Source organism: Ambystoma mexicanum, chromosome 2q, assembly GCF_040938575.1.
Source record: "Ambystoma mexicanum isolate Mex_15411 chromosome 2q, UKY_AmexF1_1, whole genome shotgun sequence".
NCBI classification, from domain to species: domain Eukaryota; kingdom Metazoa; phylum Chordata; class Amphibia; order Caudata; family Ambystomatidae; genus Ambystoma; species Ambystoma mexicanum.
The window spans coordinates 1367727630-1367749796 of NC_090924.1; the positions used below are offsets into that span (position 1 = coordinate 1367727630).

At 44.6% G+C, this 22167-nt stretch overlaps 1 protein-coding gene across 2 annotated transcripts in view; it reads left to right on the plus strand.

The window, feature by feature from the left end:
- TOP2B (DNA topoisomerase II beta) overlaps positions 1 to 22167 on the plus strand; it is a 934132-nt gene that overhangs the window by 625768 nt on the left and 286197 nt on the right. For both annotated transcript variants that reach the window (XM_069648849.1, XM_069648850.1), the window contains exon 21: positions 20706 to 20937. In XM_069648849.1, coding sequence (XP_069504950.1) covers positions 20706 to 20937 — 232 coding nt within the window. The remainder of the gene's footprint in view (positions 1 to 20705; positions 20938 to 22167) is intronic.

The following is a 22167-nucleotide window of genomic DNA, read 5'->3' on the forward strand; positions in this document are numbered from 1 at the left end:
TCGAAAAGCTGGCACTTGGCAAATCTTCGATTCTGGTAGCTGTAGTCAAGCACACAAACTGGTGTCCCTCTCCCTGGTTATTAGGTTTCCTGCAGTACTCTGAGGAAAATACAACCAGCTCCGGGAATGGTATTCAGGTGGCTTAGTGTCGAGTTGATTGGTCCCACTAACTCAAGGAGAAGTCGTCCTTGCAGGGCTTCTCTGTCGAGATGAACTTAGCGATTCGGACCTTCTGCAGGACTTCACCGAGCAAACCAACGGTCCAAGAGTTGTAGCAGCTGTCCTCTTCATGCTAGTCTTCGGTTCTTTCATTCCAGTCGTCGACTCTGCCTTCCAAGCCAAGAGACTCGCTTTTATGCAGGTTCCTCCCATTAATTCCAGCCTAGCTGCCACTCACCCAGCAGGGTGGCTGTCTTTGCCGGACAGTCAGCCAGCCAATCACGCCAGAGTACATTTGGGTCTCCTAGGAGACTAAGCACAGGGAGTTATCGGGCACCTCCCTCCCTTCCTGCCCACCCCAGTCACTCTGGCGCCAGAGGCGGTCTTCAGTCCTGAGGCCCGCCAAAGGCGATGAAACAAAGGAACCAAACCTGGTTTGGCGCACAGAGACAAACTCTAGAAGGACCTTTCCAAAAAGAAATGTCGAGAAAAGAAGACCGGCACCTGCTTAAACAAAGGGGGCTCAGACGCCATCTTGAAAAACATGGCTCAAAATCATAGTAGTTTGTTGTAATACCACTGCCACCAGCCATTTTCGGAGGAAAGTGTAGCATTTGACTGCTACATGAGTATCTAGACATAGGGGCTACTATGTAACCCCTCTAGCACTCTATTGTAAGATAGGGTGTGCTGGGTCTAGGAATTTAAAACGAATATTAAAGTCAATTTCACTTTACTTACTCTGGGAAACAGTAGTTTATACCAGAGAAGGTATTTAAACCTTGGGAAAGCCTGAAAATGTTTCCCTGTGCCACTGCACTGAGGGTGCTGTGTGAAGCACATGAAAAGATGCCCCCTATGGAGTTGTCTAAAACTCCATAATCGAAGAACACAAGAGTAAAACGCACATCAAAATACATGAGAGAGTGGGGAAAAAAGGTTCACACTCTCACCAGGTAAAACAATAAAGTCCTCAAAATCCAGCAAAGTTGCTGGGTGCCTCTAAGGTGAAGGGAATTAACACATTTTTGAGCATTCCCCCTACATGCGTTCCCTCAGTTGCCAATACTACTTAGAGTCATCAGGCAACTCAGACGGTAAGGGTGCAGGATGATCCTCGTCGCACCAGCGTGGCTGAAGCAGATCTGGAACCCGGAACTTCTTTTAGGCAAAGTTTGAATGCAGTACCCTCTGGCAACACTACAAACAACTATGACTACAGGTGTAAGCAAACCAACCTTTGGTAGAAGTCTGTACTACACAGTTTTGGTAGCGTTTTGAGCAGCCAGGCTTATCTCAAGAGGGGAATGTGAGCAGTAATGATGTTGCAAAGAGGTCTACAATCACGTGTTCAAATAAACTTACTCTCAAGGTTTCTTGGATAAACGCTTATTGATTTATTGATCAGTCAGTTATAAAACATTCATTAGAAGGAGGCAATTGTATATTAACACACAAATATACTTCAATACGGTTTCTGAATACTTTTCAAGAGGAGTAAAAGGCAAAGGTTTTTAGAACATAAAAGGTTACAATTATTCTTAGACAGTGCAGATATGCTGAGTTCACCAGAAGAGTCAATTCAATTCAATAGGCTAGGCCAAAGTAAATGGGCTAAAGTCTTGGGTAGGATAAAGCAGTTCTGGTAAGTAAACTGAAAAGTTTCTACACAAGTTCTTGGAAGAAGTTTGTAAAAAGAAGAACCATATATTGGGCCACAAGCTGATTAGGCCTGTGAGTTGCAAAAGTTTCAAGCACTTTCGCAGTGAGAGGTAAGTTCTCTGAATCTTGTTTTACAGTACCTTACAATGAAGAAAAAGATGCAGCTGATTTCTGTTCCTGGCAGTTCCTGCAGATCTCACTGTTCCTGGGCCTCAGTCGTGGGGACAAGAGGTAGGACGTCGGGGGACTCCTCCACTGGACTGGTCAAAAAGCTTGCAACTGGCAAACTTCAATTTCAGTGGCTGTTTTGCGTTTCAGCTACCGTACTGGTAACAACACTGGTCCTGGCTGTCAAGGTGGACTGTCCTTGCATCGGAGGTCCTGCACTCAGCTGTGGAGGGACAGACTTAGCCCGACGTCTTGGGAGTCCAGAGGATCTTCCAAGCGCTTTAGGCCAGCTTACAAGTAACGCACACAATCTTGTGTCCCTCTCCCTGGCTACACGGTTTCCCGCGGCACTCTGAGGAAATGCAACCAGCTCCGAGATTGGTGTCGAGGTGGCTTACTTGGGAGTTAATTGGCCCTATCAACTCAAATGGAGAAGTCGTCCTTGCAGGGCTTCTCTGTTGAGGTGAACTTGTCATTTTGGATCTGCAGCAGGGCTTCACCAGGCAAACCAACGGTACAGGAGTTGCAGCAGCCGTCCTCTTCAAGCTCTTCTTCGGGTTCCTTCGTTCCAGTGGTCGACTAACCTTCCAAGCCAAGAGACTTGTCTTTTATTCAGTTCTCTCCCATTCATTCCAACCTAGCTGCCACTTACCCAGCTGGGTGGCTGTCCTTGCCAGACAGTCAGCCAGTCACTCATCACAGAGTGCATTTGGGTCTCCTAGGAGATGAAGCACAGGGAGTTTGGGGCACCTCCCACGCTTCTGCCTACCCCAGACACTCTGGAGCTAGAGGTGGTTTTCACTCCTGAAGCCTGCCAAAGGCGAATGAACAAAGACCAAACCTGGTTTGACATGCAAAGACAAACTCTAGAAGGACCTTTGCACAAAGAAATGGTGAAAAAAGACCGGGACCTGTTTTAACGAGGAGGCTTCGACGCCATCTAGAAAAACATGGCTCCCGTGATTTAACGTTACCAGAGCTGCGGACAGTTCGCGGTCAGGAAAAGGCATGGTAGTTTGTTGTAAAACCACTGCCAGCAGCGGTTCCGAGAGGAAAGGGTAACATTTGAATGCTTCCTGAGTATCTAGACGCAGGGGATACTAAGTAACCCCTCCAGCACTCTATTGTAAGATAGGGTGTGCTGGGTCTAGGAATTTAAAAGACTAGTAAAGTCAATTTCACCTTACCTACTCTGGGAAACAGTAGTTTATCTCGGTAAAGATGGTATTTAAACCGTGGGAAAGCCTAAAAGGCTCCCCTGCGTCATGCACTGAGGGTGCTGTGTGACACAATTGAAACATTTGACGCCTATGGAGTTGGTTAGGCTCCATAACCAAAGAAAACACAGAGGTAAAACACATATCAAAATACATGAGCGAGTGGGGAAAAAGGGTCGCACTCTCTCCAGGAAAACAAATAAAGTCCTCAAAATCCATGAAAGTTGCTGGGGGTCCCTAAGGTGGAGGGAATTGGCACATTTTTTAAAATTCTCCCTAACGGACTTTACAAGAACTATCTACTTGGTACTAATGACCCAGCTTTTAGCAAAGGTCTGTACTACACAAGTCGGCAGTGGCTGAGCAGCCAGGCTTGTCTTGGAAGGCGTACTGTGAGCTGGAGAGCAGTACAATGAAATCAGTAGAGACAAGTAAACACTTCAAAAGTTATATTAACATTATGTATTTATACATGCACAAAGCAAATTAATCACACTAGGTTATGCAGAAACTAATAGTAAAATAAAGAATCAAATTATTCAAATAGCAATAATGCAGTTAAGTACATTCTTTTTGTACTAAAACAATTCCAACATGTTAGGGAGAATTCTCATTTCTGTACTAATTCCCTTCAACCTTGGAGATCCCCAGCTTTTTACTGGACTTTAGGACTTTTTAATGTTTAACCTGGAGTGAGTGAGACTTTTTCCCACTCTCATGCGTGTTGACCTGATTTGCATTATATGTTTCAACTATTTTTGGAGTCTGCAAACTCCATAGGCATCTACTTTTTTTATGGTGCAGCGTCACAGAGAAATCCTTTTGATTTCTCATACAGTTTAAATACCTTTTCTTGTGTGAACTATTGTTCCCAAGAATAGTAAAGTGAAGTTGACTTCACATACCTTTTTTTAGTAGGTCCAGCACACACCATTTTATCTGAAGTGCTGCAGGGTTACTTGGTGAGGGCTCCAATCGACCAGATCAGTTACGAGATCCAGCACTGTCTCTTGACCGCATCAAGCCATGCGACCAATGCAAATGGCTCCAGGACCAAGACCAAGATACTTGAAATAGAGGAAATAGCGGATTTCTTCTCATTTCCCAACTATACCACCAACCAAATCTTCACTACGCAAATTGCAACTTAGTGCATGCGCATCTGAACTCGGGCACACAACACCCCTTGGGACTACACAAGCCTCCAAGCCCTCCCACAGAAGTGGTCATTCTCCGCCCTGCACTCCTTGAAGATCTGCATTCAAGGACACTCGTATCCACAGCTGTGCAACCCAGGACCCACCCCACAGAGAGACAAACCCACAGGCCCAGATGAAGGCTTACCAGCAAGAAGCCGAAACGCCTGTGGATGGAGTTTAGAGCTTGCTCCTCAGTCCATAACAACTTTCAATGGGGGCCCTCCCCCTGGCGTATAGAGGAAACCTAAACCGAACAAATAAGCCTTTCTCTTTACTGTATTCTATGCTCTGATAAGTTTATTTACGAGTTTCATTTGTGTACTCCTTTGTTGTATTTTTTGTTCTTTATGATGTAATCCTCTACACTTGGACAGTACTAACCCACCAATGAGTTTGAAATTGGATGTTATGGACTGTACTGTACCTACATTTATGTTATTTGCTTATATCACTACATGCACAGGAGAAAAAATCCAAATCCCCCCAAAAATGGCTGCTAATATAATAAAGCAGCAATCTCAGTTACAAAACTAATGCTGTACGATTTATGCTTGGATTTATTCCACAGTAAAATCTATTTTCTTCAGGGATTCTTGGCTTACCCTTTGAAGCATACATATGTAATTCAATGAAACCTAACGGGCATCTAAACAGGAATGCAATGCCTAAAAATGTATATGTGGTTGGAGTCCCCCTTTTGTTACTTAGTAACCCTTATCCTACTCTCTCATGTAACATTTTTTGTTACCCTCACTACTTTAATTGGCTGGGGGCAGTGCTTTCATTTTTCTACCATTGTCCCTTTCTACCGCACACTGAATCCTCAGATACAGTATAGCACTGATGGGTGTCAATTTTTTCAAAATGGCCCCGGTCTTCTTTTTTCGCCATTTTCTTTTTGTGCTTTCTGTTTTCGGTTTTAGTCTTTGGATTGAGCAAGGTTTGAGCCCTTTGTTCGTTCTGCCTTTGGCGGGCTTCAGCCATGAAGCCCGCCTCTGGCTCCAGTATGTCTGGAAAGGCAGGATGTGAGGGAGGTTCCCAAAACTCCCCTGACCTTTGTCTCTAGGAATGCCTGAATGCAACCAGTCCTGATTGGCTGGCTGGCTGTCCTGATGTGATTGACAGCCTAGGCTGTGTATGAATGGGAGAAACCTGCTTAAAAAGTGAGGGTTTTAGGACTAGAGGCAGTCGACCACTGGGAGAAACACCCGATGAAGAAACCATGAACAAAGCTTGCTGCATCCTCCTGGACCTTTGAATTGTCCGGTGAAGCCCTGCTGCAACTTCACTTTTCTGATGGACAAGAGAAGTTCTGGAAGGGGCGACTTCTTCCCTTGTGTTAGTGGGACCAACTAACCCCGAGACGAACTCCACTGGACCGTCTTCCCCGACTGGCTGTACTACTTTGCTGCTGCAGGAACCGAGTGCCAGGGGTCGAGAAATCGGTAGTCGTGAGCAGTGAAGTGCAACCTCAATGTCTGTGATTCGTCCAGAAGCTCCAGGAGTCTCCCCAGGACCATCCAGAAGCAGGACGTCCAGAGCTGGAGTCCCCTTACCAGAGTGCAGGACTCAAAGAATTAAGGAAGCCCAACCGGTATCCAAGATCCGTGGTGGTGCTGTTTACCGAGCGCTGAAACCGCAAAGTGCCGCTGATCCAAAAAGAGCTGTGCTGCAGCCAACCCATGAATTGCTGCCGCAGGAGTTCCCCCCGCCGTCCTCCCTCTTGTCCCCAAACATCCTCCCTCTTGTCCCCATGACTGAGGCCCAGGAGCTGCATTGCAGCAACCAGACAGAAGCCAGCTGGACCATAAGGTACTGTTCTGACTTTGGGTTCTTACCTCAGTGTCTGTAGCTTGCTCTTATCAGTTGAGACTTGCAGTAGCTGCTTTGATCAAGTTGATTTCAGCTCTAACCTTCATAAGTGTAACAGGTTGTGACCCTACAATAATGTTTCTTCAACAAACTCTCTAACTTTATGCAAGACTTTTACTATCTAAGAAGTGCCTCAGCTCCGTAGACTTTGTCCCGATTGACTTTGGCTGTTCTGGCTCCCTGCATACTCTTCTATTCCATTTGACTTTGATACTTACTGTCCCACATAGGTGATGCATTGGTTTTAAACTAATATTGCTGGGAAAGGTTTTTATCTAGACTTCATTGGAAGATTTAAATTGCTCACATGCTCTGAGAACCTGTTAAACCTTTTCCCTACCTCTAACCTTTCTTTTCTGCCAACCTCAATCTACTAATTGTACTAGTGATATACAAATGCAGTATCAAATGGATTGGTTCCTCCAACGTATTCCACATCTTTGACATGTAATGTCCACAGCTATGCACTTCGGAAACTTTTTTGGCAGAGGGCGTTCTGCGTCGATGACGTTGGGTCGATGTCCCTGGAAGGCCTCCGTCGAGGTCGAAGACACTGGATGTTATAAATCGGACGCACGGCACCCATAGCCTCAGTTCTGTTTTTTCTGCAAATGTTTGCTTTGAGAACTCAGCGCGCCTCGTGTGTTTCATCGCAGAGATGTCTTTTTCTTAGACCCCTCTGACTCCGCGGTCTGGCTTCAAGACTTGCCGGGACTGCAAGTCGAAAATGACGATCACCGACCCACATCGCATTTGTTTGTGGTGCTTGGGCGAGAGTCACGACACCGACGACTGTTCAAAATGCCAGTCGCTGACTGCCAAGGCCTTGCAGGAACATACGGGGAAGCTCCAGGTAGGTAGGGGTTCCAAGCCCAGTAAGTCCTGTACCTCTAAATTGAAAAACCAAAGGGGTGTCCACCGGCAACTCGAGGGGCGACTCTCCGTGTCGGGAGGAAGCCTGGGTTTGTCGGTCCCAGAGTGGTTCCCGCCATTCTTCTTCCTCGTCATGGCGTTCTCGGAAGCGCCATCACCGGTCGCCTTCCCCATCCTCCTTCGGACGATGGAGCCGCGAGGAAAATGGCATGCCCAACAAAGTCCTCGACTCCGGAGGAATGGGCTGCTTTTAAGGAGCAGATGTTAGCGATATTTCAATCGCAGGGCATGGTTCCGGTTGCGCCTTTTAACAAAGCCGGCAAGGAACGGGCTTGTACCGTGGCTTGCACGCCTTCGGGCTCAGGGCCGCAACGCGACTCACACCGGGAACCTTCGAGGTCCCGTTCGGGCAAGGCTTCAGATAGTGACAAGAGAACGTGCTTCCAGGTCTCGTTCCTCGTCTCCAGCGAGACCGCTGCAACCTACTAAGGGCTCGAAGCCGGCGTCGGGTACTTTTGCTCGCAATTTACCATTGGAGTACCCTCATTTGGTGGATCCTCCAAGGAAGGCTACGGCGAAGTCTGTGAGGCCAGTATTGGAATCCAGGCCCTCTTCTGTCCCCGGGCCAGGTTTTCATCTCCCTCTGGACGATATATGTGAAGAGGAAGAAAGGTCTGAATTTGAGGACCCTCTTGAGCATGATGTGGCTCCAGTCTTTTCTGGAGACAGTCAATTGGAGGAGTTGAGGGAAACCCTTCATGATGCCAATGGGTTGGACACTTATCCGGAAGTGGAATTTGGCAGGCTTGAGCCTGGGGCTCATGCTGAGTCTTCGTACAGGTGGCTCATGGCTAGGGGCCTCGGAGTATCTGGGCTGATCCAGTCCTACTGAAGACTTTGTGCAGGATTATCTAACGGACATTTTAGATCAAGGTCCGTCCTCTGACCTAGTGTTACCTTTTCATCTCACTTTACAGAAAAGGGTGGCAGCTGCTTGGCAGTCTCCGGAATCTCTTCTGGCTGTTAATAAATCATTGACAAAAAAGTACCGCCCTTCTGTTAGCGACCCCAGCTATTTATCCACTCACCCCACTCCAGAGAGTTTGTTGGTTCAGGTGGATACAGCCACCTTGAGGCAGGTAGCATACCCTACCATCCCTCCTGATAGGGCCGACAAACGCTTCGACGGGTGGGCTTGAAAGGTATTTTCTACGGGGAGCATGACATTGAAATCAGCCAACTCCACTTGTGCCTTAGCAAGGTTCTCACACACTCTGTGGAACTGTGTTTGTTTAGCGGCTGAGCATATTCCCGAGGGGGAAGAAAGGGATGGTTTCCTTGGCCTCGTGCAAGACGGCAAGGATGCCATGTCCGAATCCCTTCAGTCGGGTTTGGATATGGCTGACAGTGTTAGCCAGTCCATGGCTTACATGCCGCTCTCTCCACAGGCTGGGCTTCTCCCTCAATTTCAAGAAGTCGCATCTGACACCTTCCCAACAACTCCAGTACACAGGGCTGTTAGACACGTCCTTGGAAGTGCCCGCCTCCCAAGGTGAGGGCTCATCACATTGTGCAGATGGTGGACAAGTTTCAACATGCCCAGAGTCTCCCAGCTTTCGAATTCTTAAGTTTACTCAGCCTCATGGCATCCTGCATTTTTCTGGTGCCAGAGGCCAGGCTGAGAATGAGATCCCTGCAATGGGTCCTCCAAGATGCAGTGGTCACAGTTCTCAGGCAAGATGTGGGATCCCGTTCAGATTCCACTCTCGGTCTCCCAGGATCTTCTGTGGTGGGCCAACGAAGGGAACCTGATGAAGGGTGAGCCATTTTGGCAACCATGACCGGAGGTGACTGTAGTGACAGATACTTCCCTCACAGGATGGGGTGCTCACGTCGACGACTTGACCGCCAGCTTTTGTTCTCCGTCAGAGTCCAAACTCCACATCAACCTGTTAGAGCTGTGGGCCATCAGGCTAGCCCTAAAGGCTTTTCTGCCATCTGTGCGACTTTTCTGTTTAACAACCAGTACCGTTTTACCCTATACAAGACTTTAGCCCATTGACTTTGGCCTAACCTATTGCATTGAATTGACTCCTCTGGTGAACTCAAACTATTTGCACTGTCTAAGAAAAATGGTACTCTTCGTTTTATTAACTTATGCCTTTTTGCTCCTACTTTAAAGTACTCCGAATGCCATTTTGCTCCTCCTTCAAAGTAGTTTAAATGTCTCAGCAATGTACCTTGTAAAGTACTGAAGTATATTTTTGTGTGATATAGATTGCCTCATTCTAGTGAATGTTTTATAACTGACTGTGAAATAAATTAATAAGTGTTTTACCAAGAAACCTTGAGTGTAAGATTTTGTTTGAATACTTGTAATTCATTACAGTTAACATCCCCTCTTGAGATAATCCTGGCTGCTCTGCAACGCTAGGAAAACTAGGAGACTTATACCAAAGGTTGGTCTGATTACACCTGTAGTCCTAGTTTGGTGTAGTGGTCACCAAGGGTACTGCATACAAACTCTGCCTAACAGGCATGCTGCTGGACCTCCAGAGGCATGATTCCAGTCTGATAAGTCCCCTCCCCAGAATGCTGGACTTTGCAAACAACGAGAATTCGACCAGCGATATTCTGTCTTCTGTGCTCCTGAAAAAGGCTCCAAATCGCATCCAACCCTGAGGAAAACCTTGCCTAGAGCCTTCCCTGTGATCATTGCTGCAAAAGCCCTTCCAGGGTCCTGTCATCTTCAGGAAGGAATTCAACAACCAGGTTTTTGGCTGCATATCCTCAAGTCCTCCTGCTGCAAAATCCTCTGTGCTGGCTTGGGTATTCTACCTACTTTAAGCCTTTGTGATTTCTGTATAGCTTTGGGGTGTTTTCTGTGATTGGGAGGCCACTCATCCATTTCACCCAGGCCCATGTGGAATCCTCATAGGGTGTCTTCTGTGAAGCCCCTGGACCCTAAACTAACTTGAAACTGAAGTACTTACTTGTTTAATTTATTTATAATGCCCCGACAGCCTGCAGGCATCAGGACGCAACAAAAACACACAAGGACAACAAATTGAATGGGACAGTGGGAAGCAGATACACTGGCTCAGCAAATAAACTAGGATCACAGGACATAGAGAGATGAGAAATTATCTGAAAAGATGGGTTTTCAGGGACTTTCTGAAGAGTCATATATTAGACATAACTCTAATGGTGAAAGGTAAGGTGTTCCAGAAGGACCCAATGGCGGGGAAAGACCTACCAAGACCCCTGGTTCTTGACAGCCTAACTCCCTACAGCTGCGCAAGAGAGGAATATTGCAGATTCCTAGTAGGTTGGTAAGGTGGAACCAGGGCTTTGATATATTCAGTGGCTTTTCCGTAGAGAGCATGATGAACTAACGTGCCAATTTTGAACTGGTTACGCTCCTGCACTGGGAGTCTGTGGAGATCTTTCCTGAAGTTGGAAATGTGACCTTCTGGAAATGTTCAGGGTCACACGGACCATGTCATTCTGAATAACCTGTCAAGCCTTGATGTTCTAACAGTCTTCTGTCGGATCTCTGACTTCTACTTCAGAACCTATCCTGACCTGCATGTTGGATACCAGACACTAGTGACCCCCCTTCTGCCACTGAGAACACTCATGCTCCAAGAATAAGGGAAATACTTCCAAGGATTGGGCCTTTTGCCTAGAAAAGAGAATGTTTAAATGGTACCTACTTGCAAAAGAAGTTGGTTGCTAACTGTTACTCAGAGAGTGAACAGTTATAAAAGTTCTTACTTATCTTGGATGTGTGTTGCACTATTTTGAAAAGTTTATATAAGCTTAAATAACTCACCTGTGAATTGGTTGTGCCTCTTCCCCAAAAGTAATGCTGTTGGTTTCACTTTATTATTCCTGTTAGGATAGTTGTATGAATGTCCCTTCCACTGACTTGCTGTTAGCCTGTCCAGAATAAGTTTGTGTTAGGGAGAATTTCAAGTGCTAAATTCCTCCCACCTTAGGAACCTGGTCCCTTTTGTTGAACTTAGGGACTTTGTACTTTTAATTCTATGTGTTTTCTATGTTTCTTTTGACTTTGGAGTCTGACAAACTCCTTAGGCATCATCTTTACTGTGTCACACAGCACCTTCAGTGCAGTGGCACAGGGAAGTCTCTAAGATTTCCCAAAGGTTTAAATACCTTCCCTTGGTAAAACTATTGTTTCCAAGAGCAGTGAAGTGAAATTGACTTTACTTACATTTTGTAACTTTCTAGACCCAGCACACACTACCTTAACATAAGTTGCTGGAGGGGTTACTTAGTATCCCCTTTGTCTAGTTTATCGTCTAACAATTTTGTTACCCTTTCTACAATTAATGGTTGGTGGTAGTGGTTTACTGTTTACTACCATTTTGTGTTTTTACCGCAGCCTGCGTTCGAATTTGCAGTAAGGCACCCATGGGTGCCCATTTTGTCAAAATGTCCCTGGTCGTCTTTTTTCACCATTTCTTGTTGGAAAGGTCCTTCTTGAGATTTACCAGGTTTGGTCTCTTTGATTGTTTTATCTTTGGCAGGATTCATGAGTGAAGCCCGCCTCTGACTCCAATATGTCTGGCAGGAGGTGAGGGGGTGCCCGCAACTCCCTGTGCTTAATCCCCTTGGTTACAGGAATGCACCCAAAGGTGATTGGCCGGCTGGCTGTCCTTGGAGGACAGCCACCGTGCTGTGTGACTGACAGCTAGGCTGGAACGAATGGGAGAAACCTGCATAAAAGGAGAGGCTTTTTGCTTGGAAGGCAGAGTTGACCACTGGACAAAGGAATCCGAAGAAGAACTTGGAAGAGACGCTTGCTGCAACTCCTTGACCGTTGGTTTGCCCGGTGAAGCCCTGCTGCATTGCTCGAGCTCCGAATTCGCCTCGACTAGAGAAGCCCTGCAACGGTTGACTTCTCCCCTTGTGTTGGTGGGACCAATCAACCCAAAACCGAACTCGTCTCGACATCCTCTCGGAGCTGGCTGTACTTCCATTGCTGCTGCAGGAACTGATTGCCAGGTAAAGGAACACTAGATCGAGTGCATAATTTTTAAGTCCGACTCGAACTCCAGGAACTTCCTCCGGACTCCCAGGAAGCAGGACTGACAAAGCCTGAGCCATCTGAACAGCGTGCTGGACCCCAGATGTGAAGAAAGTCGATAGTGGTATCCAAGAACCGCAGCAGTGCTATTTTTGAGGACCGCAAGGAGCTGAAACTGCGAAGTGCCGCTGATCTGAAGTTTGCCCATTGCTGCTGCCGACCTTCCAATCTGTTGGGGAGAATTCTCAGAAATGTGATAATTCCCTTCTACTTTCGAGACCCTCAGCTCTTCAGCTGGACTTTAGGACTTTTTTTTTCGCTCATGTAATTTTTATGTGATTTATTCTGTGTTTCTTTTGACTTCGGAGTCTGACAAACTCCAAAGGCATCATCTTTACATTGTGACGCACAGGACCTTCTGTGCAGAGGCACACGGAAGTCTTAGATTTCCCAAAGGTTTAAATACCTTCTCTTGGTGAAGTTACTGTTTCCAAGAGCAGTGAAATGAAATTGACTTTACTTACATTTGTTAACTCTCTAGACCCAGTGTTAGGCAAAGTTTGTATGCAGTACTCTCGGGGGACACTACAAACAACTCTGACTACAGGTATAGGAAACCCAGCCTTTGGTATAAGCTTTTACTATACAGTTTTGGTAGCGTGTTGAGCAACCAGGTTTATCTCAAGAGGGGTCAATGTGAACTGTAGTGGAATTACACAGAGATTTACAATTACACGTATTCAAATAAACTCTTACACTCAAGGTTTGTTGAATAAACAATTATTAATGTATTGATCAGTCAGTTAGAATAAGCCTTCTTCAGAAGGGAGCAATATAATAGTAACACTCAAATACACTTCATCAAATACACACTCTTAATAACTCTAAATCAGTAGATACCATTTTGGGATGGCCCACAGACACTACCTACACCCTCAGGTGACTTCAATTGCTAGGGCGCTGGTGACATTAATATATCACTGTTGCATTTAGAATTATATAGTAATAAGTCAAAGGAAAAGATTATTTAGAACAAACAAGAAACCACAAATATTCTTAAGCAGGCAAATACTTTCAGATCCCCCAATAAGAGTCATTCTGTGGAAGAGGCTTAGCCAAAGTCAATAGGCAAAAGTTTGTGAGCTGAAGCACTTCTTTGTAGGTAAGTAGACATTTGCACATTGTTTTATTAGTCTTTGAAGAAAAGAAGAATCAAATGTAGGGCCACAAGCTGATTAGACTTGTGAGTAGTAGAAGATGCAAGAAGCTCTAAGAGGTAAATTCTCTCAGACTTTGTACAATACCTTTGAAAATGAAGAAAAGATGCAGCAGATGACTCCTGTTCCTGGGCAACTCTGGCGATCTCACTGTTCCTGGGCTTCAGTCGTGGGGACAAGAGGGAGGACGTCGGGGGACTCCTGTACTGGGACGGTCAAAATTTGCGACTCGCAAATTTCACTTTCAGTGGATTTTCAGTGTTTCAGCTTCTCGCGTCTACCGCAAATAGCAACACCGTGGTTCCTGGCTGTCGAGATGGGACTGTTGAGGGGGCCGAGGCTCGACCACTCCTGCTTCCTGGGAGTCCGCAGGATTTTCCTAGAGCTCTAGGCCAGGTTAAAAGCAACACACTCAATCTGGTGTTCCTCTCCCTGGCTATGCGTTTCCAGTAGCAACTCTGTGGAAATTCAACCAGCTCCGAGGTGGATGTCCAGGTGGCTTACTTTGGAGTTGATTGGTCCCACCAATTCAAAGGGAGAAGTCGTCCTTGTAGGGGCTTCTCTGTCGATACAAATTTGGATTTTCAGCACTCCGGAGCGACCACCTCATCATTCCATTCATAATCACAATGGCCGTTCCAATAAACAAGCAACAAGTCAAACCACTGATTAGCATGAAAAGAAACTGGAGAACCATCAAAAATTCCAACCTAACTGAACTCCTGGAACTAAGCAAACCACAAGCAACAATTATGGAAGAAGCTGACCTGGACAAAAAATTAGCTTTACTCCACATCTGGATTGTAACAACCCTAGACGACATCGCCAAAGAAAAATCTTTCACTTCTTCACGTAAAAAAACAATGGCAAAATGGTTCACCCCACTACTCAGCGCTATGAAAAGAAAAAAACAGACTAGAATCAAAATGGAGGATCAACAACAACTGAAATTTCTGCGACAGATCCGCTCATACAAAAGGAAAATGCAAAAAGCGAAAAGGAAACACTACGATAAGAGAATCTTCAAAGCACCAAACACCCAAATAGAACTCTTCAAAATAATGCAATTTAAAAAACCACTGCGATGCAACAACACGCCAATTCGATCACTGAAACTATGCAATGACCTGGGAGACCACTTCAAAAATAAAATCATTACCATCCAACAAAGTAGACCACACAATCACACTACAGACCCCACCTTTCCTCACGAGGAACATCCAAACAAACTACAAAGCTTTACTGAATATCAATGGAGACTTTCGTCTGTTAAATCAAAGCAACAAATCAGGCTCTCCCGAAGACCCCTGCCCCCCAGACATATACAAATCTATTCTGAAACAAGGAACTCCCATGGAATACCATAAGAATGTCCTCAACCTTTCGATCTCAACAGGTGAAGTACCACAAGCTTTTAAATCGTCGTCCATCAGGCCTCTACTCAAAGGCACAGCAGGAAACGTAGAGGACTTATCCAACTACAGACCCATCTCCAATATCCCGTACATAGCCAAACTGCTAGAAACATACGTTTACAAAACTACCCAAGAATTCATAGAAGAGCATGGTCTACTAGACCAAGCACAAGTTGGCTTCAGACCAATGAGAGGAACAGAATCACCTCTCCTCTCAATATGGGACGACCTAAAAGCAAACGCAGATTCGCACAAGAGTACTGCCTTGATACTTCTAGACCGATCCGCAGCATTCGACACAGTCGACGATGACATCCTCATAACGAGATTAGAAGGACTGGGAATAACAGGCACTGTCCTACTATGGATCAAACCCTTACTAACAAACATAACAGAAACCGTATGGATGAAACTCTTTAAGTTCAAACCAACAGACTCCACATGAGAAGTACCACAAGGATCATCTGTCCCCCCGCTTTTATTCAACATCTACTTATCTGTATTAATCGGAATCGTCAAAAGACACGGCCTCACCTGCTACAACTACGCCAAGACAAAAATAATCTTCAAAATACAAGACACCTGAGAAGAAAACACAACACTAGAGAACTGCCTTTGTGATCTATTAAATTTGATGAACTTGAACCACCTCAAAATAAACCCAGGCAAAACGAGATAATGATCTTCACAAAAAACAGAGGAGACATCGACTACATCCCTTGGACAAGAGAACTCGTACGACCCTAGGACCATCGTCGATTGTGTAAAAAAGAAAAAAAGCCTGTGGGTCCTAATGGACAACAATCTCACTCTAAAGCCACAAGTAAATGCTCTACTTGAGAATTCCTGTGAGCGGCAAAAAGAATCCTACCGTTCCTGTAATTCGCCAACAAAACACTTACCATTATCGCTCTTCGCTCTGGTCATGTCCAGACTAGATTATGCCAATAGCCTATACCTGGGTATGCCTGAACGACTTCTCAAAATAAAACTGCAACGCATACAAAATGCAGCAGCCAGACTCCTTCTCAAACTACCCTGAAGAGAACACATCACACTTGCGCTAAAAATACTACATTGGCTACCAATAAAGCAACTAATAAAATTCATCATGCACAGAGCAATACACAACCAATGCGCAGAATTCCTGAGAGATAAACTACGACTACACCAGCCGACAAGAATGCTCAGATTAAGCAACGACATCCTTCTGGAACCGAAACCCTACAGAAGAAAACTCAGAGGATCCTCTTTCTCTCAGCAGGCACCGAAAACTTGGAATGACCTACCAAAGAATATACGGAACACAAGAGACCACCTAGTATTCAGGAAACTGCTCAAATCCTGGCTCTTCACTTCGTATCTAGAAGACCACCCACAAGAACGCCAAACCGCTAAAACGATGAATAAAGATACGATCCGGGTTCCAACCAAACAACAACACACAAACAGAATCGAAGGAATGCACTCCATGACATACAATATGATATGAGAGATAGCCACAAGAGGAGGATACTTAAGACTGAACAAGTTTGAAGCACTGAGACGACTCACCCATAGCATCCCGGCCGGTACCACACCCGAAGTTCCAGCAGACAAATTCATATAGATAAAAGTAAGAGGAGACCACAACTCCTGCCCCCACACCCGAGGAGGAGAATAGACACTCCAACCTCACTACACATAGTTCATTAGACAGGGAGGGCGCCACGCTAAAACCTCAATTGTTCTGTTGGGCATAGGCCTCTCTCCCACTATGCAGAACTCTCAAATCTAGCTGTGCTCTAGGATTGTACTGAATTATTCAATTGTTTCTCAAATCCAGCTGCGTATGGTACTATACTCAATTGTTCTGTTAGGCGTGGCCTCTCGCTCCACTATACAGGACTCTCAGATCTAGCTGTTGTCACATCATGCAGGATTCCCGAAATCTAGGCATTCAACCATACTGTGTAGATGGGCTGCAAGACATATAACCCAACTAACAAAAGGCCCCAACTATCTGCATACTTAAATCACTCAAAAACTCAACAGCCACCCCTCGCACTGCAAGCCGCATGCATTTCATCACACTGCAACAACACAAGCCACACCAACATAAGAGGTCTGACACTGCTCCGATACTCGCACCAAAGCTCAGCTCATGGTGTATACGGAGATGAAGCTGCCAACAGAACATCACTCCTCTCACTATCCTTCTCCCTCTTCACCCTATTAACCCACCCCACCATCTTCCTGTTTGCAGATCCGCCAGAGCGCCTACGGACCAACTCCTTTTGGTGACGGTGCGCGGTACAAATAACCTTTAACATTTAACTTACCTGCAAGAAGTGATTCAGCTCACCTAGACTGTTGCTCAATTAACCTTGGCTAACCTGACTCCCTGAAAGACTCTTCTTACCTCTGACTTTGTGCTTTACCTTTCCTCCAGAAAAGGGTTAATTTACTTTGCATTGGGGCTTTCAAAAGTAATTACCTGCTCCAGAACATTTGTTTTATTCCCAAACCCTTTTCTTTGACACCAAACTCAGTATTGCTCTAAATGTACCAGTGATATATTAATGGCCACAGTGTCCTAGTTATGTAACTCGCCTTAGAGCGTAGGAACCATCTGTGTGCCATCCCAAATGGGTATTTGCTGATTTAGAGAAACTAAGAGGTGTATTTTGAAGTGTATTTTTGTGGTGTATGTATACTGCTCCCTTCTGAAGAAGGCTTATGCATCTGAATGTTAAATAAATTAATAATTGTTTAATCAAGAAACCTTGAATGTTAGACTTTATTTCAATGCTTGTCGCTGTGAATCTCTGTGTAAAAACCCTACTGCTCACATTGACACCTCTTGGGATAAGCCTGGCTGCTCAGCCACACTAACAACCTGTGTTGTACAGACTTATACCAAAGGTTGGGTTACCTATTGCCAGAAGGACAAGGTTGGTGTAGTCTCCCAAAGGCTACTGCCCACAATGTTGCCCAACAACCTGGAACCAAGATTCAAGTACCACGACAAACCAAAACTAAATCCTGATGCTGAAAAGGACCTCTAAATCTGCTACCCCTGGCTTCGCAATACAGGACCAAGCACAGAAGATTTTGTTCCCAATGGAGTACAGAACCTCAGCAGTGGTATCTCAAGAAATCTAGTCTGGAGTTAAGGGGTGTGTTTAGGGGAGGGGATTCAGGTATGTTCACTTATCCCCTTTTGTCCCCCACCATATACTAGATATTCTTCTCACCCCATTCTCCATAGGGCTACATGGGCATAAAGTCCTGTCCCTCTCACACTCTTAGAGAAAATACAGGAAGGACCCAGGCTACCCCTCCCTTTCAGCACTTACAGGTGTATTTCACACCACATTAGACAGATTTTTGAATTTGATCTGTGTTCTCATTTAGTAGATCACCACTGTAATCCTTTATTTTTCTCATATATTAAAATTAAAAAGCCTGCTTGAGGCTATTGACATTCTTTGCATATGTTACCAAGCTAAAAAAAAAGAAATATTGGTGCCCACAATGGTTCATCATATTATACAATCAATCAATCGCATAGTAACTGCAGGATGTCAAATACACTGTGAGAGGGTTGGTACTTGAAGTGACTTAAAGTGTAGCTTTTATAACAATATGCCTATCAAGTTGACACATTTCGTGTTTCCAGCATGAACAAAAATCACTACTGTTGTTGTGGTTGTTCTTATGCTTTCCTCAGGACTGCTAAAAAGGAGGGGGCACTGAATGACGTCTTGCTCACCCGGATCTTTCCTTGGCCAAGTAGTGTCTAAAAATCAAAGATTTAAAATTAGGACTTGGTTTGTCTACATGTGTGACTCAGTTCATTAAAAAATGAGCGTCAATCATACCTGTTCTTATTTCTTCGGTGTCTCGGGTCAGTGTTTCTTATAACATGTGCCTTGCGTGCGCCTTGATTTACGTCTCATCTATAATGACTCAAAAGTTGTGGTTTGGATGACTAGTGTTACTGCCATCTCGTCAAATCTGCAAAACATAGTGAGACAGATTCAAGGTATATTCCTTAGTAGTTTCCACATGCTCAGTTTTGCTAACATGTGTTCATATCATCTTTCTGCATGTAATGGCTGAACGTCATTCAGTGCCCCTACTTTTTACCAGTCCGGAGGAAAGCATAAGAACAACTACAACAGTAGTGATTTTTGTTCATGCTGGAAACACGAAATGTGTCAACTTGATAGGTGTATTGTTATAAAAGCTACACCTCAAGTCACTTCAAGTACTAACCCTCTCACTGTGTATTTGACATCACACAGTTACATCATATGATTGTACAATATGATGAACCATTGTGGGCACCAAGAAAATAGTTTTTTAGATTGGTAACATATGCAAAGAATGTCAATAGCCTCAAGCAGGCTTTTTAATTTTAATATATGAGAAAGATAAAGGATTCTGTTGTGTAACAAAACAGTGGTGATCTACTGAATGAGAACACAGATAAAATTCAAAAATCTGTCTAATGTGGTGTGAAATACACCGTTAAGTGTCAAAAGGGAGGGGTAGCCTGGGTCCTTCCTGTATTTTCTCTGCTAAAACCCTCATGACACAGGTCCCCCTAGAACAAAAAAGAGGATCCCTCCACCCCCTTTTTGTTAACTAACCTCTCACACACTCTCCTGACTTTGGTCAAGGATCCCTTCCTTGGCCTATCCTAGTGTTTGGGGTAGAGTTAGTTACTTACTTGTACTTTACTTACCCGTTTGAATGTTAGCATCATAACCACTTGCAACGTCCAATAACCTCCTAAAGCACCCTGAAATATATAACGTTGGAGCTGAAGACATTAGGGCACAAGGCCCCAAACCATCTGAGGTCTGGACTTACTAAGTGTTAACAAACTTTTTTATTGTTACTCTAAAATGTATCTACTGAACCGTATGCACCTTACTCCTTACTTGTTTTACACTGGTTATTGAATCTTATGCTTTTGTCGTTCTCGCAAAAGTGAATGTATATATCTGTTTTATAGTATGTGTGACAAAATGTGCCTAAAGGTTTAATATGCTTAGTATTTATTAAGCTCTCTAAACCCAGAGGCAACAAGGCGCTGGTTACAGACATTAGTTACTGGTGAAGGAACATATAGATATGTACTTGGATACGGTAACAGTTAACACTGTGTGTTTTAAAGACCTGATAAATCATTGTATATTTTCGAACTTACCTGTCAAAGTGGAAATATTGGTGTGGACCTGTGTGGTCTCATTGTAGCCCTAGACCACTCTCAAACCCCTCCTGAGTCTAAGCCTTGATGCTCTGCTACCTTACCTTGATTAGGTTTGGCTAGACTTCAGTGTCTTCCTGTTCATCATAATAGGTTGGCCTCTCAAACTCCACCCCCAGTGTTGATTTCAGAAATCCATCTCAACAATTGGTCCTTCTGATGGCTGAAATCTTTCCGAGGATCAACTGTTCCTGGGACCCATATCTAAGATGAGGAGTATGTGGGAGGAAAGACTAATCCATCAGAAAGAATATTTCTAAAAGTAAGTAATTTTGTCTTCTCCCCTGTTCTAATGTAAGAGCATCTCCCTCAGTCGCTATAAACCATTTGAGTTGCTTTTGGGGAATGTCCCCGGGTAGGAGGTTGAGACATCTGCTGTATGAGTGATGAAGACAAACTAGAGGGGCTCTGAGCCATCGACAAGTTTACCATTGCATACCAGGCTGCTTCATCTTGCCCCCAGAGGCGCCAGTCTCTCTTAAGCATCCTAAAACATGACTGTCACAGTTTGAAGAATTATTGCAGAGGTACCACAAGATGACCTATATGATACAATATGAACAAATTCAGTAAATATGTGGACAGTCATTTTTGTTCTCTATTCTTTTAGTCCACTGGCCCGGTTGCTTTTCCCTTCAATGGACGATAACCTACTCAAGTTTCTGTACGATGACAATCAACGAGTAGAGCCAGAGTGGTACATTCCCATCATACCCTTGGTTTTGGTCAATGGTGCTGAAGGAATCGGTACAGGATGGGCTTGTAAAATCCCGAACTATGACACCAGAGAAATTGTGAACAATGTTCGGAGAATGCTAGATGGTTTGGATCCACATCCTATGGTAAATGTGCTTACTTTTATATTCTCCATGCATGTGCATTCTTATTTGTACTTTACTGGACATTTCTCTGATGTTATTTGTTTTAATGGTATTGGATGTTTTAGGAAACTTGTGTTTTATGCACTTTTCTATAATTAATTTTAAATGGCTCTGTATCATTTTAGTGAACATTGCCACAAAATAGAGACTTTCATCCATTTAATTGCCTTTTTAAATTAGTGTTTGTTTAACCACCCTCTCTTGGGTAGGCTGTAGCCTCTAACCGTAGGGAAAAGGATAACCCACCTGGCCAGAAAGGGGTAGCGAAACCTCTCATTACTTGTATGGTATTTGGCGCAGCCCTAGCTTCAAGAAGCAATGCAGCTGTTAGGTAAAATTTGCATGCAGTACCCCCTGGGAACACTACACACAACTATGACTACAGGTATAGGCAACCTAACCTTTGGTATAAGCTTGTAGTACACAGTTTTGGTAGCGTGTTGAGCAGCCAGGCTTATCTCAAGAGGGGAAATGTGAGCTGTAGTGGAGTTACACAAAGATTCACAGTTAGAAATATTCAAGTAAACTCTTACACTCAAGGTTTCTTGCATAAACAATCATTAATTTATTTATCAGTCAGTTATAAAGCCTTCTTCAGAAGGGAGCAATAGAATAGTAACACACAAATACACTTCAATACTGTACATTCGAAGGGATTGTGTCCTCCAGATCTATGACAGTAATCACCACAGCTGTGCTGCTTCAGAACATTTTTCGGCGTTGGAGTCCTACGTCGATACTCTGTCCCTCGACGGCCTCCGTCGAGAGCCGACGTCACCGGATGTTATAAGTAGGACGCACGACGCCCCTAGCCTCGGTTCAGTTTTTTCCGCGAACGTGTTCGCTTCGGAATCTCGGCACGCCTCGGTTCTTCTACCTGTTGAATCAGTTCTTCGTTCTTGGTTTATTGTGAGAATAATGCCTTCGTCATCTTCTACCCCGAGGTCGGGCTTCAAAAAGTGCCTCGACTGCGGTTCCAAGATGTCACTTATGGAACCGCACGACATCTGCCTGTGGTGCCTCTGCAAGGACCACGCAACCGATGACTGCGATGAATGACGGTCTTTGCCGTCGACAGCCTTGCGGGAGTGGAAGAAGCTATCTGTAGGTAGGGTTTCCAAACCCCGTAAGTCGAAATCCGCTGGGCTTTCGACTGACGATTTGAGGGGTTACTCTCTGCGTCAGCGTAAG